Below are 16457 nucleotides of genomic sequence, written 5' to 3'. Positions count from 1 at the left end.
ATTATACATTTAGGCAAGAATTTAAACGTAATTATTATCCTAAAATACAAATCAATTAATTCCAGTTCATTTTTGTATTATACATCTAGGTAAGAAGCTAAATGCGATTATTAATCCTAAGTAATGCAAGTCATTATACCTCAGTGCAGCAACTGTTATTCAAATCAATGATCTTTTACAGCAGTGTATCTGAGTTTGATTTGGAAATTTCTTTGATAAATTGCTGAGAAAATACAATATTTTCTAGGCCAAACAGATCTAACCTGTAGCTACTATAAATTACTATGTTTTTCCACTAGATTTAAGTACCTACTTCTGTTTGCCCTGATGGCATGTCAAGTTGTACCACAGTCATCATCTTTAGAACAGTTTTTACTCAGATATTTCCCTGTAAAAGTGTTTTCTATCTTGCGACCATCCTCATAGCTTTACTCTAAGGACTCTAGTTTTTCAACATTTTTTGAAGAAAGTGCATGAGAACTAGGCAGAACCAGACTACTCACTACACTAGTGACAAACATAATGTTGTAATGTTTTCACTTGTAATAAAGATTTTTCCTCTTACATACTTGCATTACACTCATCTTTTAACCACTGCCTCACAGTATGAACTTGTGTTTAACTGCTTGTGTGATGACACAAAAGGATGTGCATTTGTCTTACAGCCTTTCCATAGCAGAGCTCTCCCTGCTGTAAGAATGATCGCCATGCCTTATCCACAGATAGCCTTATATGTAGCTAGTCTGAATGTTGTTAGTTTGGATCCAATTTATTAAGTAATACAGCTTACTCTATATCCATGAACTGTCTTAGTTATTTACCACTCTCCCCATCTTTGTGCCATTTGAAAAATTCCTCAGTAATGATTTTATGTTTTCTTTCAGATCATTGATAAAAGTGTTATATAGCTCATGGACAAGAACCAATCCCTGAAGAACTATGCTGGAAATGTAAATCATTTCTCATTTACAATCACATTGAGAAATATCAGTTAGCCAGTTTTAAATCCACTTAATGTGTGCCATATTGATTTTATATCATTCTAGTTTATTAATCAAAATATCTGGTGGCATAAAATCAAATGCTTTACAGAAAATCTAAATATATGAATTCACCACTATCACTTCTTAAACTCTGTTGGAAATAATACTCCACAATATATCAAATCAGGTTGAACTTCCACTTTTTTTCTTCCTGTTAAGTAAGGAGGCTTATTCTGCTTTGCAAAAAGATTCAATGAATGCACATTATTTTTCCCAATCCTGTTTACTTACTTTGAGCAAAGCCACGTGTTTAAATGTGGAGAACTGTTGTTCTTTATAGTTTCAGTTTTGCAAATAATTTTCTGCTTCCAACCCTCATTTTTTTTTTGTCTCCTTCTCTCATAAGGACTATTCAACAAGCATGTAATAACACAGATTCAAAATGCATCTGACTTACAAAATTTGATAAAGAAGCATTGACAAGTTTAATTTCTGCAAGCTAGTCTTTTCCTGGAATGGTAGGCAAAGATTGATTTTTAAGCTTAGTTGCAATTAAAGCAGTTTCTCCATTAAGAATCTCTTCTGCCTGCTTCCTCCTCAGGAATGCAAAACAATGAAACCCTCGCATGAAATAATGAAAACCTGAACAAGAGTCGCACCATCACAGTAATTCTTGGTCCTGCTCTAATTTCCAGCTGATCTCCTGGCTACTATTAAAAAACTGTCTCTTTCTTAATACATATGCCCTTATTATTAAATGAAAACTACCGTATCAGTACTGAAAACTTAATTGATGCTTGTAACCCAAGATTAATTAGTAACAGTAAAGCATACACAGGGAAAAAAACAAAACCTTTTACCTGTGGATCTTTGAAATACATTTCATACAACTGAATGGTCCGCCGGCTTGCTTGACTCCCATGATACACAACCACATTCAATTCTGTCCAGGTGCGGAACTCCCTTTCCCAGTTGGGAATTGTGGACAACGGTGCAATAACCAAGAAAGGACCATGGATTCCTTTCAAATATATCTCATAGAGAAACGTAATGGACTGGATAGTCTTTCCCAACCCCATTTCATCTGCTAAAATGCAGTTTCGTCTGAAAAAATAACAAAAGCAGTCTTAATGTTTTCTTCCTAACTTAACACATAGTGTTATTGTTTTATGTAATGTTATGTTATGCCCCCTGAAACAGTTTGTATACAACTCCTGCAGTAAAAAAAATGGAAATAAAAGAAAATGTAAATAATTCTAAAAGCTCATTTGAGAAGACTACTTTTAAAGGTTATAATTGCATATAAGCTATAAAAGCTTTTCCAAAGCAGGATTCAGTAGTAAGCAATATTTTACGTACGTGTTGTACCAATTGAAAAGAAGCCAGTTTACTCCCTCCAACTGGTATTCCCTGAGTTTGTTATTGTTTTTATACTCCCTGGAACTCTCCGATTTCTTCCAGTCATCGGCAGGAGGTCGCTCCTGTTTCAAATACAGCAAATCCCATTAGTGGTTTCTGAAAGACCACATTACTTTACTATTTTCAAATAAAATCCTCTGTACAGAGCCAATTCTTACCACACGCTCCATTTCTGGCTCCCTAGACATCAGTTTCTCAAATTCTTCAATCTTAGCTTGGTCGATGTCTTGCTTGAGCTCCCAAGTGCTGTCTTCATAAGGAAGCGAACACCATTTCACCAGATAATGCATTACAGGCTTTGTTAAGATAAAAATAAGATCAGAACACAATTTAAAACAATAAAAATGTAACCATTTATACAGGAGATCTGCAGGCTAGATAAATTCAAAGAGCATTACCAGACCTAAAAGTCTGAATCAGCCAAAAGGATAAGCAAACAGTAGGTTGACTTCTTAACGACCTAATGAATTCAGATTAGAATGGAGGGAATGCAGGTTCACCACCAAAAGGAGCACAACACTACATTTGAAATCACTAGTATTAAATTAAAATTTTAAAAATAAAACAATATTCATTTTCCAATTTTTACAATTTAAAAACCCCAACCTTTCATAGATCAAGCAACCCAAAATCCACCATTCACAGATCAAGCAATATGGAAACACAGACACAGTCAGTAAAACTTTCTATTCTCCCAAGACCAAAAAGGAGTCTCCTAGAAAACAAAGGGATCTTGCTGTGCAGAACAGGTCATAAAAAGTACGAGACAGTAAATCCAGGACCTTTTCTGCAAAGTCTAAATCATTATTAACAATATTAACCATTTAGCAATGACTGTTGCAAACTTCATTTAAATTCTGTATAACCTGCATGGACACCATACTTCTATCTACATAGGAGGTTTTTTGCTTTGCATTAAATATAGGTAACACAGAAGTATGGAATTCCCCCTTAAGGCCACTTTATTCTAGAGAAATCGCTATATTAGCCAATGTTTTCTCAAATGCCTTCCTATTTTCTGCATACATATATAATGCATGCATACATATACAGCTTCAGAAAGTGCTTAATATATTCAAATAAAGAATAAATTCTAAACACAATGTCTATATGACCACAAATACACTAGAAGTTCTGTTTACCTCTCCATTATCATCTGTGCTACGTGAAAAATCCATGATTCGATCAACTTCCACATAATCTGGATTAAAAAGCTCATCATCAATCTGTTCAAGGAAACAGTCAAAAAAATATACAAGATATCTTTATTAGCTCTTCCTGAGAGGAAAAATTATTATATATTTCACCAGGCAATAATATTTTGGGTCACGGTGACATAGAATTTATATTTGGCAAACTTCAACATGTTAATTGAAATGCTACAATTCAGCAAGATCATTCCCCGTGAGGGAATCAGACTTCTCAGACTTTGTTAACTGGGCCTCTTAATTACTGTGTGAAACCTTTTACTGTGAGAGAATGTTTAAGAATATTTTAAATGAAGTGTGAAATTACAATTCACTAATGAGCAATCGAAAAGGCTTATGGCATGCAATGCATTTAGCATTCTTGAAAACTACAGCTTGCAATAAAGAAATTAGAGCCTTGTACACTAAGTGCCTTTGGATTATTTTAACTACAGAAATTGTCTGACTGCTTTATAAGCAAGATTCAAAGATTATTATTTCAGAAACACAGAAAAAGCACAGCCTGATTACAGTTTCACCAAAAATCACAATTTGTTATATCCTTTCTTATCCCTTCAAGAACTTACAGGATTCACTAGAGTACAAAAGCATTGTTTCATTTTACACTTTCAAGATCCCCTCCAATGGAAAAAAAACAGACAAAAGTAGTAAAGACTATGTATGTTTTGATAGCTTTTTCCTAAAAACAAACACAAGTTGCAGGTACTTAAAATAATTTATGACACTCTTGGGAATAGATATAAAAAATAGTTTAAAAAGAAGCATTTGTGGGTTTCTTCACTTAAAACAGATGCTAAATTCTACAATTATGCTGCTTAATGGCTTGATATACTGTATTGACTGTTCCTCTAAATTTCCATGTATTTATTAACTTCTTTAAAGACAGAAATATCAGGAGTCTTAAAAGTTAATTTATTCTAATTCTTTAGGCATTAGCATTATATGATACAGCTAATTCTTTGTAGTTGCCACCCCATTTTATAATAATATCAAAGCATTCTTTGGATGTTTTGACATGGTGTTCACAGACTTTCTATACTCTGCCCTAGAAGTATATCACATTGATTCCTCTTCCCCCGAATTCCTGTAAATTTTATCAGAATATATCAATCGGATGCACTTAATCAGAAACCTGTGGTGACTCTATGAAAGTTTTCAACTGCAAACAGGTTTTGTTTAACTTGAACTATACGGTAATAACAAATATAAATAAATAAATAGGGTACCACATGAACCTGTTTTTTCTCAAAGGACAGCATTTTACTGAAAGGTAAGCTTTCAGAAACACAAACCAGCAGATCTGGTCTTTTATTGACAGGACCCCTGCCACACTACTGCTTATGGCTCTAAGTGAAATTAAATTGATGATAAAAAGCTTAGAATCCCTAGTGAGCAGCAGTCCATAACACAGAAAAATGTGATGCATTTTTCTGGCATAATCGGCTCCCGAGAAGACAGACCTGGCACTGATTCAGTAAGAGTCATGCTTACAAGATGAACAACTAACCATTCACTTTAAGAAAAAAAAAAATATATAGTAAAAGCTATAAAGTCAGGATGGATCACTTGAACTTCATAAATTTGCTAGGCTTGGATCAAACATGGTTGTATTTTATATAAGAATAAACGCCTCTGATATATTACAGTTGTTCAAAATCTTCTGCTTCTATACGGAAAAAGAATTCATAAGAATATCCCTTAAATATCTAAAAGAAACAAACAATCATACTTCTGAAAGGAATTTGTTCTGGCCCTGTTTTGCCTTAAACCGCTTAATCTTCTGCTGAATTCTCTTGTCTTTGTCCAGCTCTTCCACAGATGCCCACTGGCAATGAAGGTAAGAACTAGAAGACAAAAGAGAAAATCTTACTCAAAACTGCACTTCTATTGCATATTCCTGTGTATCCCACTAGTACAGCTACACCTTTTCAGCCCATTGCAGTGCTGCACTTGGAATCCAGACACTACCCTCTTCATAATACAAGTTATGAACAAATCACCTTTACTGGGAGTAATTATACTTACTAATGGAGAAACTGGTCAGTAAATAAAAGCAACTCCCACCCAAATAAAATTTACATACATACCCCATACATTTAGTGTTTCACACTAAGATGATTTTTATTGGTCATACTCAAATATAATTACTGTACAAGATGTATGTCACCATTTAATGTCATACTCTAGCAAATAGCAGGATTTTTAAAAGTTAATAAGGCTACGTAAACAATTCATATGCTAACAGGATATACACTATATTTTTTTGAGAACAGCACTATAATTAGAAGTTGCATACTAGTCAACTGAAGTTTAAACATTTACAGAAATAAAAGAAAAACCCTTGTAAATGCAGTTCCATGACAGCTGATCTTTAAGAACACAAAGTTTCGACTGAGAAACAGCATCTCTGCTGAAATGACTTGTCCTACTTGATAAATGAAGCAATAGAGCTTTTGAGAGTCTAAGAAGTGTAACACACAAATAGTTAACACAACAAATATATTCCAATGTAATAAAACTAACAAACCGTCATTAAGCTATTAAACATCATACCACCATTAATGTAGTGCAAAGGGTACAAAGGTGGCAGCATATTCAAAGTGAAGTCAGGTAGCTGAGAGAAGAAACTCACTTTAAGTAAATTTCTGCCCCTCAGGTGGAAAAGTTTCTGAGATTAAAGAAGACACACTATTCTTCTTAAAGAAAAAAGAGCTTATCCAGCTGTGAAGTATGTTATTTTAAATACTGATGGCACTGCAGTTTCAGAGCCCAGAAGTAAAGCAACATGCTGTTCTCACCCCTGTAGCATCCCTGTTACAGAGGGGCAGCTATCTCGTTATTTTCATAGTACATTTTCTTGAATACAAATCTTGTTTTTGAAGCAACGTTATGGGTTATTTTTGATTAGTTTGCACGCACATTATGAGATTAAAACTCTATAGTTGCAATTAGATCAATACAGATAAATAAGCATGTGCTCAGGAAACTGCACATGGATAATGAGCCTTAAATTAAAGTTTAATAGTAGAGCAATTTTACCTATGTATTTCATTTTGGAGAGAATACAAATTAAGGAGACATTATCAGGCCTGCTACCACCAATGCATCTACTTCCTTATTTAGTTGCTACTGGTTTGGATTAAACATTAGCCATGTTTGAAGTCTGATAGTAAACTATGTTGTTGACAAATCCAGTTTTTAACAACTATTATGTGAACTCAAAACCATGAATCAAACCTGTGACATTACTTACAAGTTTTTGTACTTTACATAGAATTCCTCTACTTCTACCTCCTCTCCATTTTCCATCTATAAGAAAAGAATTGTTGAAACATGAATTAAAACTTCGAAAAGCCCCGATTAAATCATTGATTAAAACAAACAATATGATACCCACATACGGAGACAAGTGGAGGGGTAGGAAAATGTAGGTGGGAGGAGGACATGGGTAAGGAGTTTCCCCCAGCAGCTTACCCAAGTACATACTGCACTGCTTACTACAACTTCCAAGACATGAATCATTTGAACTCCTCCCTAACCACATGCAGCTTCATTCACAACCTCACCCCAAATCTGGCTTTCTGCCAAACCCACAGTGTTAAGTAGAAGCCAAGTGTACCATTTTCTCAGGCAGCAGCCAATTAGCAACTGCACTCCTGAATGCCATATGTATTATTTTTGGCTGGCTCATGGCAACTTTACATTGTGGGTTTTGTAATGTTTTAAAAAAGAGTTTTAAAGGGGGTTTATTCCTCCATATAGTTAATAACTCCAAACAAGAAGCCATATAAAACTAAACCTTATACCTCTGCTAGAATTTTAGTGCATCAGTGTTCATGGCTTTAGTTTTACTCAATGGTGCAATTAAATTCACTCAGGCAAGATGTCTCACATACAGAGCAGCCAAATTAAATTAACACCCAAAAACTACATTTAAAGCAAGGTTAAAGTTGTGATATAAACCAGCAAAACCAAGGGCATTCGGTGCTAAGGGTTGAGACTACTCTTAACTCATCCCTAGTGCCAAAGTATTGCATAACATATGGCATGTAATTCAACAAAGTATTACTCCTGAACCTAGCCATAGGACAAACTAAGGACAGTGCACCAGGCACACACTTAGAATTCAGTTTTTGTCACAACATTAACGGTTTATGTTTGCTAATGAACTTTGGGACAGTTTTAAATAGAAGAGGATTTTCTGTTTTACATACTTCTTCAGGGACAGCAACATCTGCAACATCGTATGTAACACAAAACAGATGAAACTGTTGACCCCTGTATAAATCAATGCCCTCCATTTTATATCTATACATCTATACCTATCAAAAAAAATAAGGAAGAGAGAAGGAAGAGAGAAGGAAGAGAGAAGGAAGAGAGAAGGAAGAGAGAAGGAAGAGAGAAGGAAGAGAGAAGGAAGAGAGAAGGAAGAGAGAAGGAAGAGAGAAGGAAGAGAGAAGGAAGAGAGAAGGAAGAGAGAAGGAAGAGAGAAGGAAGAGAGAAGGAAGAGAGAAGGAAGAGAGAAGGAAGAGAGAAGGAAGAGAGAAGGAAGAGAGAAGGAAGAGAGAAGGAAGAGAGAAGGAAGAGAGAAGGAAGAGAGAAGGAAGAGAGTAAGAGCAGATTACTCTAAAACTAGAGGATGAATTGTCATCTTTCGAATTCTCTCTCTCAAAAAAAGTTGCTGGCTAGATATTACTTCCGTAGCAGCACTATTAGAAAGCAACACTAGTAGCTGCATTAACTTTTTCTTTACCGTGCTAGATCACAGGTTAATGCACTCCTAATCTCAGTTTACAAAGTATTCCTTCTCTTGCAGACTAGCAAGGGGTTTTATCATTTTAGGGTTTATATCACTCTGGTACAGTTTACGTTCATCTCTAGAGAGAGAAGTGACACCAGCTTCCACCTAGGTCTCCCTGGACAAATGGAAGGCAACAAGCTATTCCTGGAACTGGAACTACTTCTTGATCTTCTTGCATCCTCTGTTGAAGAAGATAAACTGTCCTTTAACCCTAAACACAGGGATGAGCCTTTCAATCACTTGCAAAGACACCGTCAAATGAAAGAATTTGAAGAATAGTAATTAAAATAAATAAATAAATAAAATGGAGTATCTCTCAAGAAGGTATTCATAATTAGAGGTCAAAACTGAAGTATAAAAAAATGAAGATCCTATTATCTGAATCTATGCACTCCCTGAGGCAAAATCACTCCTTAAGAAGTCATCTCTAATTTTAAGATTCTGCCTTTTTTTTTTTTCCCTGAAATGTATTATGGCCGAGTCTCTTTATTAGTTTTAAATCAGGAACCTTTGAGATTCATCAATCTTATAGTGACAGTGTGGTTAAACACTTTTATATAAAGGTTTCGTATTAGCCAATTTAACTCTTCTCTGCAGCATTTTAGTCAAGTGTATTTTTTGTCATCTGCCAATATAGTAACAATAATTTACAATGTAAATTTTGATAAATCCTGTAACTCTCACAAGTAAAAAGTGCTATTGTGTTGTCTAATAGGTAATTATTGTTCTATGTTATTATATGTTCTGTGAGTGTGATTGAAAGATTCAACTAAAGAAAGAGTATTTCAGAAAAAAAAAATCCTTTAAAAATCTTATTCTAGCATTCATGCTGCTTGGAAAAAAAGAAAAAAAAAAGAAAATAGAACACTAAATTCCGATCAAGTTACAATCTCCAGTGCTCAAATAGCGTGTACTAAATACATGAGTATATCATGAATGAGACAGATTATGCGCTCTACGTCACTGTCTAACCCTCACAACTCACGTTTACATTAACCAAGTAAAAAGGTGAGACAGAACATTTATGCAAAATTCCCCCAAAACTGGTTATGCAGACATCCTAAAATAGCACGTCAGACATGGGCAGCACAGGATTCTTCAAATGATCATTGCCCAGGTGTGACATAATTGACAATCTTATCTCCACAGTCTTTGCAGATAATTGAAGAAATAAATGATCCCTTCCTTCAAGCAAATACAATTCTGCACTGCCTTTGCCACAGAAGTGATACAGTAATACCTGCTAATACAAAAGTTATTTGAGCAAGTCACTGAAGTGTAGAAACAAGTAAGGGCTACAAAAAAACAAAGAAACAAAAAAACAAACAGGAAGATCACCTGCTAGAAAAATATTAGAACATATTAATGACAGATGGAAAGTCATATATATTAAAACCAATTACAGATACACAGTACTAACTAACTGGTTTTAAACTAACCAGTTTGTAGATGAGATTTATGCATTTGTACACAGTTCTTCTGTATATAATTCTTGCCATGTATTGGTATGCAAAAAGAGAAATTCAGATGTGTAATATGCAGGTACAGTGCTCCAAAAACTCCACATCTTTCCAAAATACATGTTGTGCTGAATAGCGTATTTAGTTCTAGCCATGCCTTTTCAAAGTTAGGTATCAGAAATCCAAAGGGGGATGAAGTTGGTTAGGGAAAGAATTGGAGAAATGAAAGATTTCCACATACGAACCGAAAACATCAGGACTATCACAGTTTAGAAAGAGAATATGATGCATGTACTTAGCACTTTCTGCAAGAGGTAAGAGTATTCAACAGAATTAAAAATTCCATGTTAAGAACAACAGGGAAAAACATTGTCTGTTGTACTTGAAGTACTATACAGTACTGCTTCGGGTATGGTTAACTTCTAAACTAGACTAAGGCGATTTTTGAGAAAAGCAGCATAATTTTAAGATAAGAATACTGTTTCAAAAGCGTACTCATTATCTAATGTCCTTTATTTGAACGAAACATCTTTGTTACAACCTAATTCACTGAAAGGTTTCCTAGCGAAGCCTTTCCTCATGTTTATTTTATGCGTTGGTCCTGATCGCAGCAATTTTACTTTGATTAGTAATCTAACAACTGGGGTTTTGATGATGTTAGTAAGAGTGTAAAAGACCTTTAATAAAAGCACAGTTGGATACTTCAGATGTTAAATATTAACATCCTGAAATCCATTTTTTGGGGATAGAGAGGAGTGTTGGGAGGAAGAGCAGGAAACAAGAGACACCCCTCAAACCTGCAAATACAATCCATAAAAAACATTAAAGAAAGAGCTCAAAATAGAGCTTGCCTCCAGCAGAGCTTGCAATCAAAGACATGTAGGCAGCAGACCAACCACTTCCCACAAACTGCAGCAAAATACACACTCCCCATGAGTAATCACACCTTTGTTTGCAGGGGAGAGGAAGAAGAGAAGAATAATTGGTGAAAAACAGCTTCAAATGTAAAGACATTTATGAAAAGATCACATTCTCCTCTCCTACCTAGTAGACCATCAGGACAACTAATTATTAAGTTTATACTACATTAAGTTAATCTGAAAAAATAAGCCTATGGTTTAAAATACAAAATAGAGCTCTAGACTTCAAAAAACCACAAACCCTAGAGGTTTGTGCTGTAAAAGCTGTAGAACCAAATTCAATCAAAGCCAGTCATGACATTGCATGAATTTAGGTTTACAAAGCCATTAATGATGTTGTGGCAGTAGTAATAAAATAAAAATAAAATAAAATAAAATAAAACATAAACCCATAACAAAAAACACATGAATAAACACAACTTTTCCTCATTGAATTTGAAAAATTAACACTTTGAGGAAAAGAAATATTTCTGGTTAACTAAGACCACCATGAGCTTTATATCTATATTAATCAAACAGGGTTTTTTTTGTCCAGCTGTAAGATCAGTCAGAGAACTAACTACACAAAAGAGTCTGTAAAATACAATAATGCCTCCTTTGGAAAAAAAGCTCTTCTCTACTTCCTACTCAGTGTTTAATAATTTGGAAGTGCAAAGGCCAATCAAATTCTCAAGTAGATTAGAGGAGTCTGTAGCAAAATAAGAACATAATCAGTGATCAGGGCAGAATTAAAAGAGAACCACATTTAGCCAAACATTGGTTTTTTTCACCATCTTAGCACAGCAACATGGAGAACACTGAACACCTCTGTATGTAACATTCTTGATCTCAAGTGAACTTGTATGGGCTGCTAAGTACAACAACTGTCAAAACATGCAAAAGTTTTGGGCAAGAACTTTTTTTTTTAAACCTACAAAAGGCAGAAACCTAGGATGCAGGAGGGTTCTCTCACTCCTCAACTCCCATGAAACGTTACTCTAAGTGAAGAGCACAGCAATTTTCACCCAGGTGTATGCATTTGGGAAAAAAAAATTTCATTTGAAGAGATGCAAGAAAAGACCAGAAGACTAAACAAGCAACCTGTTTTCTGTATGTCTATCCAAAAGCATTCTAAACAGTATCTAAAGACATTCTTAGGGAACCAATTCTATCCAGTAAAACAATGTTTTACTTAGAAATATCTAAGCATTTTTGAGAACCTAATGGGGGTTTAGCTTGTCTAAAAATGTGGAGGGAAGAGGTTGTGTTTTGTTTTACCTTTTTCTTGACTGAACGACTACTCATGATTTTCTCCACAACAGGACCTTCGGCATCAGCAGATTCCTACATCACAAACATCATACAAGAATTATGGCTGTGCATATAGAATTTTTGATTCTTACTTACTTCCTTCATTAGAAAACTTCAAATAATTTTTTCCAACAGGACTTTAATACATGGGAGGATTTTTTTTTCTCTCAGCATGAGAACTGAGAAGATCCAAATATATTTAATGCCATAATAAAGGATCGAAGGATACTTGTTTAAACACATTTTTAAGAGCTAATGGAACTCCAGCTTTCTCACAAAGGCTGACATGCACACACAGAGATCAGTTCACCTCTCCTAAAATTATACATGCTTTCAGCACCAAACAGTCTAAATATTAGGAGACATTCAAGAACGCTGGTTGGCTGTGTAAATGTCCACACGATAGCTATCAAAATTGCATGTGATTCCCACGGTTACAACTGCAGGCGAACCTAGCAAATTCTCCTTCTGATAAGGCACAATTAACAACGGAGATCACATACAGTATTTCAGAGGGCTTAACAAATTGCCAAATGAAATACCAAAGAACATGTCTATATTCGCCAATAGGTTATCAGTTAGTTAAGTGAAGTAGTTCTTTGAAAAAGCACTACAAAACAATGAGATTGTTACAACAGTCATTCCTACATTATTACCCCTCATCTTACTCAAACTATTTTATCCATCATTTACATTGCACAGAGAATAAAGTGTACCCTGCTGGGTACTACAAGGCAGTAATTTCATAAAGGGGTTCTTATGGTGCCTAGCAGCAGGGAACAAGCTTGAGTGGTTTATTAAAGTCACAGAAGCCAGACCACTGAATTCAGAGAAGTAAATTCAGACTCCTAGCAGTCCAGTTTAGGTTCCCTTTAGGTAGAAACTATTAATTTCAAAGAACTGTGTCAAATTGCATATCACCAGCTTGTAAACAAAGTCATGAATGAATATGTTCTTTAAGAAGGTAAAAAGCTAATTCCTTCTGGCACACTGTGCCAACCAAGGATGAGTATCATTCAGAAAAAGAGCCCATATTTGAACTCTGAATTTTGCAGTTACATCCACCTTTCCAGTCCATTCAAATCTGACCTGTTGCTCTGACTGAGAAGTGTTTGAAGGAGAGTCTCTTCCAGCAGCATCAGCATCATCTGCCTCCTCATCTGAAATCTTGAACTCCAGGTCTTCTGTGTAACGCTTCCTTTTCACCTGTCTGCTGGAGCGTCGCTTCTACATGGAAAGCAGCGATGTTTTTCATGACAAATGAAACTGATAAATTGCACAGTAACTGAGAAAGCTTCTTCATACTTCTCAAATACACGACTGTGTAGTGAACACTATTATTTTTTCAGCATCGTGGTAGGAATCAAGACAGCACCATTCTAAACTCATGCCTGTTGGCTCCTCTTAACTTTTGTAAAAACAGAACATAACCCACAATACTTCATGCTTGCTCTGAGCTGTAAAGTAATAATGTTTGTTTTTAGCATTCCAAAAAGCCACTAGAAAAGTAAAAGGCATATCTCAGAAAGCAAATCAAAAGCAAGAAGTTGCACCATGTCTACTACAAACTTTGACAGATGGCCAGTGCAGGAACCAAATCCCACCTTTCCACAGCACAGCTCACAGTGTCACTAAGCAGTGACAACACACTTCTGTGGTCTCCTCATCTCCCCAGTTGTACCAGATTATCTTGTAGGGGAAATACAATGAAAATATGATTTCCTCACTTCCCTGACACAGCACTGTTGAGAAGGCCATCCTGGAGCACAGCACAGGAAAAGACCCCAAACTTGAATAGCATAGAATGAAAAAATTGGACCACCCCAAGTGAAAACGTAGTTCTTGTCTCCCCCATACCCTCATCTCCAGGGTGAGAGAAAGATTCAGAGAAGCTGCAGAAAATCTGCAAAATATACAAGCACTCATTTGGCAGAATTTGCGACATATCACTCAGTGTCAGTCATCACTTTCTGCAACAATAAAATTCAAATTCCCAGATAGTCTGCATCAGGTTATACATTTTCAGAAGCTGATAGCATATGCTGTTGAGGGAAGCTGTTAACTCATCATTAAATATCTCAATGGGCTCACATACATATTTTAAAAAGATGCTGAATTTCAACTGCTAAAAATCCATTTTTATGAACTGATATATTAATTATTTTTTTATATCTTTCTCAGCTTAACACGCATCTTCTCTGGTACATGTAAGCACTTATACAGCTTGTTCAACAGATCTGTCTCTCTAAATCCACATAAATGAAGTTTAAAATTTACTTAGCTCTTTAAGCACAAATATCTGATGTGCTTTAGAAAATAGGAAATTCTGTCTTAAACTGAAAACGTAATTTTTGAGCAAAGACATCCTTTAAACAACCATGATGTGGCTTCTACCTTTAGCACAGTAACTTACGGGGTTTCCTACATAACTGTAATATGATAGCAATATTTTTATACTTGAAAATAGATGTTACTTGGCAAATTTACACCCTCATTTCCATAATCACTGCTGGGAAAATATCAATCTTCTTTTGGCTCAATAGGTAAGTCTTACCACTATTCTTTGTGCCAAAAATCTCTTCTTCCATTTCCCTGACAGAAAGGAGACCTCAGATGTAATGGTAACCTTCCCTGATGTTTATTGACTTGGTTAGCTTCCTGTTTCCTCTGGCATACACATAAGGCTTTGCAATGCTTATGCGTCTTTGTCAGAAACTGTGCATACATGTACTTGCATCAGATTACCTTTTACTCTTTAACTGATCTGTACATGGAAAGGCTTGATAGCAATGTTAAAAAACTGTATGGTAACACAACAAAAGTAAATATTCCTCTCTGAAGATAATAATATGTCATTTTCTGCATTACTAAGTAAGATCTTTATAGGTGACTCAGTATTTAAGAACACAATGGAGTTTCAGACAACCACATAACTACCTGCATTGGGAAATGCATAACAAGTTTATTAATCCTAGCTGTCCTAGTGTATATGATGGAAAACTTCCCTGAATTTACATGAAGAAGTGTGGGGGTGTATAACATGCAGAATGTGAGGAAAAACATATTAAGAAAAAATTAAGTAATGCAAAGACCCTAACACTTGTATTTCCAAAAAAAAGAAAAATATTTCAAATGTAAAATTTATCACCCAAGTGAATTGCAAAAAGAGAAAGTTTTGTCACACTAAACTGAAAACAAAAGACATGCATATATTTCGACCTGTGCATGGTATATAAAGAGTATACAGTGACCTGCAAAATAACCCCCACAATCAGCCCCCAAGTTTCTTCTACAACTTTTGTCAGTGCTGTTAATCAGGCTAAAAGCCTTGTGACACAGGATGGAAAACTTATTCTTCAAACATTGTAATGCTATGGTGTATCTCAACTGTTCTCATTCGGAATACATAGCTTTCATGAACCAGAAATACTGTTTTCTCTGTTGCTGCATTTTTTTCTAACAAGAATACTCCAGATCACTCACATTTTATTATCCTCTAGATCTCTTCTGGAAAATGGTAAGAAGGAAGGCATAGACTGTGTCTTGTTAGGACACCACTATTTGGCAACCTTTTCACCAGCCTTTTCAACCACCAGTCATTGGTCTCAACAGCTATCTAACTAAAAGCAAGCTGATATGCAATTGCTGAATGCAATGGACTCCAGTAATAGTAGCATGAGTTTAGGAACTTCATGATTCTTCCATCATAATTTGCCTGTATCCTTTCATGAGGAAATTCTTATTTTTAATGCTCACTGTGAGCACTGCCAGCAGAAGCAAGCCAGGAGCTGAGTACTTTTAACATGACTAGCAGCAGAACACATGAAAATTCTTATATATGCTCTATTCCTATTTCCAGATTTTCTTTATGTGAAAGAAAGTTTACAGAGAAATTGACAGGTGGGCAGTGGTGAAGAAAAATTATCAGCGTTAGCTGATGACTGCCAGTCCTGAAAAGCCCTTCACGTATTAAAGTGGTGTAGTAACAAGTTCCCGACATGCAGATTTCCTTCATCCTGCTTTGTCATGTTTTATTTTTGATTTCAGGTTTCCAAAGCCAATGCAAAAAACAAACAAGAGGCTTATAAGCAAGACCCTATAATGCTATATTAAGTAGGCAGACCAGAAGATTCAACACCATAATCTCTGTCCATGTAACAAAGACTGTGAGAACTACCATTGCACGCATCTAAATTGCCAAAGACTACAGTGAACTTGAAAGAGCATTACCTGAACCCCTGGGTCATCTTCATCTTCTGGATGAGGTGATGGTGGTGGAGTTTTTTCCAAATCTGAGTTTTCAGAACCTTCCTTTCCCTTGTTAACCTTTTTCTTCGCAGCACTAGTTTCAGAATCTGTTTTCTTGTTACTAGAAC

At 35.5% G+C, this 16457-nt stretch overlaps 1 protein-coding gene across 4 annotated transcripts in view; it reads right to left on the bottom strand.

The window, feature by feature from the left end:
- Positions 1-16457, bottom strand: part of CHD7 (chromodomain helicase DNA binding protein 7) — a 128430-nt gene that overhangs the window by 33385 nt on the left and 78588 nt on the right. For all 4 annotated transcript variants that reach the window (XM_080578033.1, XM_080578036.1, XM_080578035.1 and 1 more), the window contains 9 exons: positions 16312-16450; positions 13171-13308; positions 12049-12114; positions 6864-6919; positions 5340-5454; positions 3545-3628; positions 2561-2698; positions 2343-2464; positions 1844-2087 (listed from right to left, as the gene is read on the bottom strand). In XM_080578033.1, the coding sequence (XP_080434159.1) occupies positions 1844-2087; positions 2343-2464; positions 2561-2698; positions 3545-3628; positions 5340-5454; positions 6864-6919; positions 12049-12114; positions 13171-13308; positions 16312-16450 (1102 nt within the window). The remainder of the gene's footprint in view (positions 1-1843; positions 2088-2342; positions 2465-2560; positions 2699-3544; positions 3629-5339; positions 5455-6863; positions 6920-12048; positions 12115-13170; positions 13309-16311; positions 16451-16457) is intronic.

Source organism: Anser brachyrhynchus (genome assembly GCF_964034855.1).
Source record: "Anser brachyrhynchus genome assembly, chromosome: 2".
Classification (NCBI taxonomy): Eukaryota; Metazoa; Chordata; class Aves; order Anseriformes; family Anatidae; genus Anser; species Anser brachyrhynchus.
This window is presented reverse-complemented; position numbering and strand designations above follow the sequence as displayed.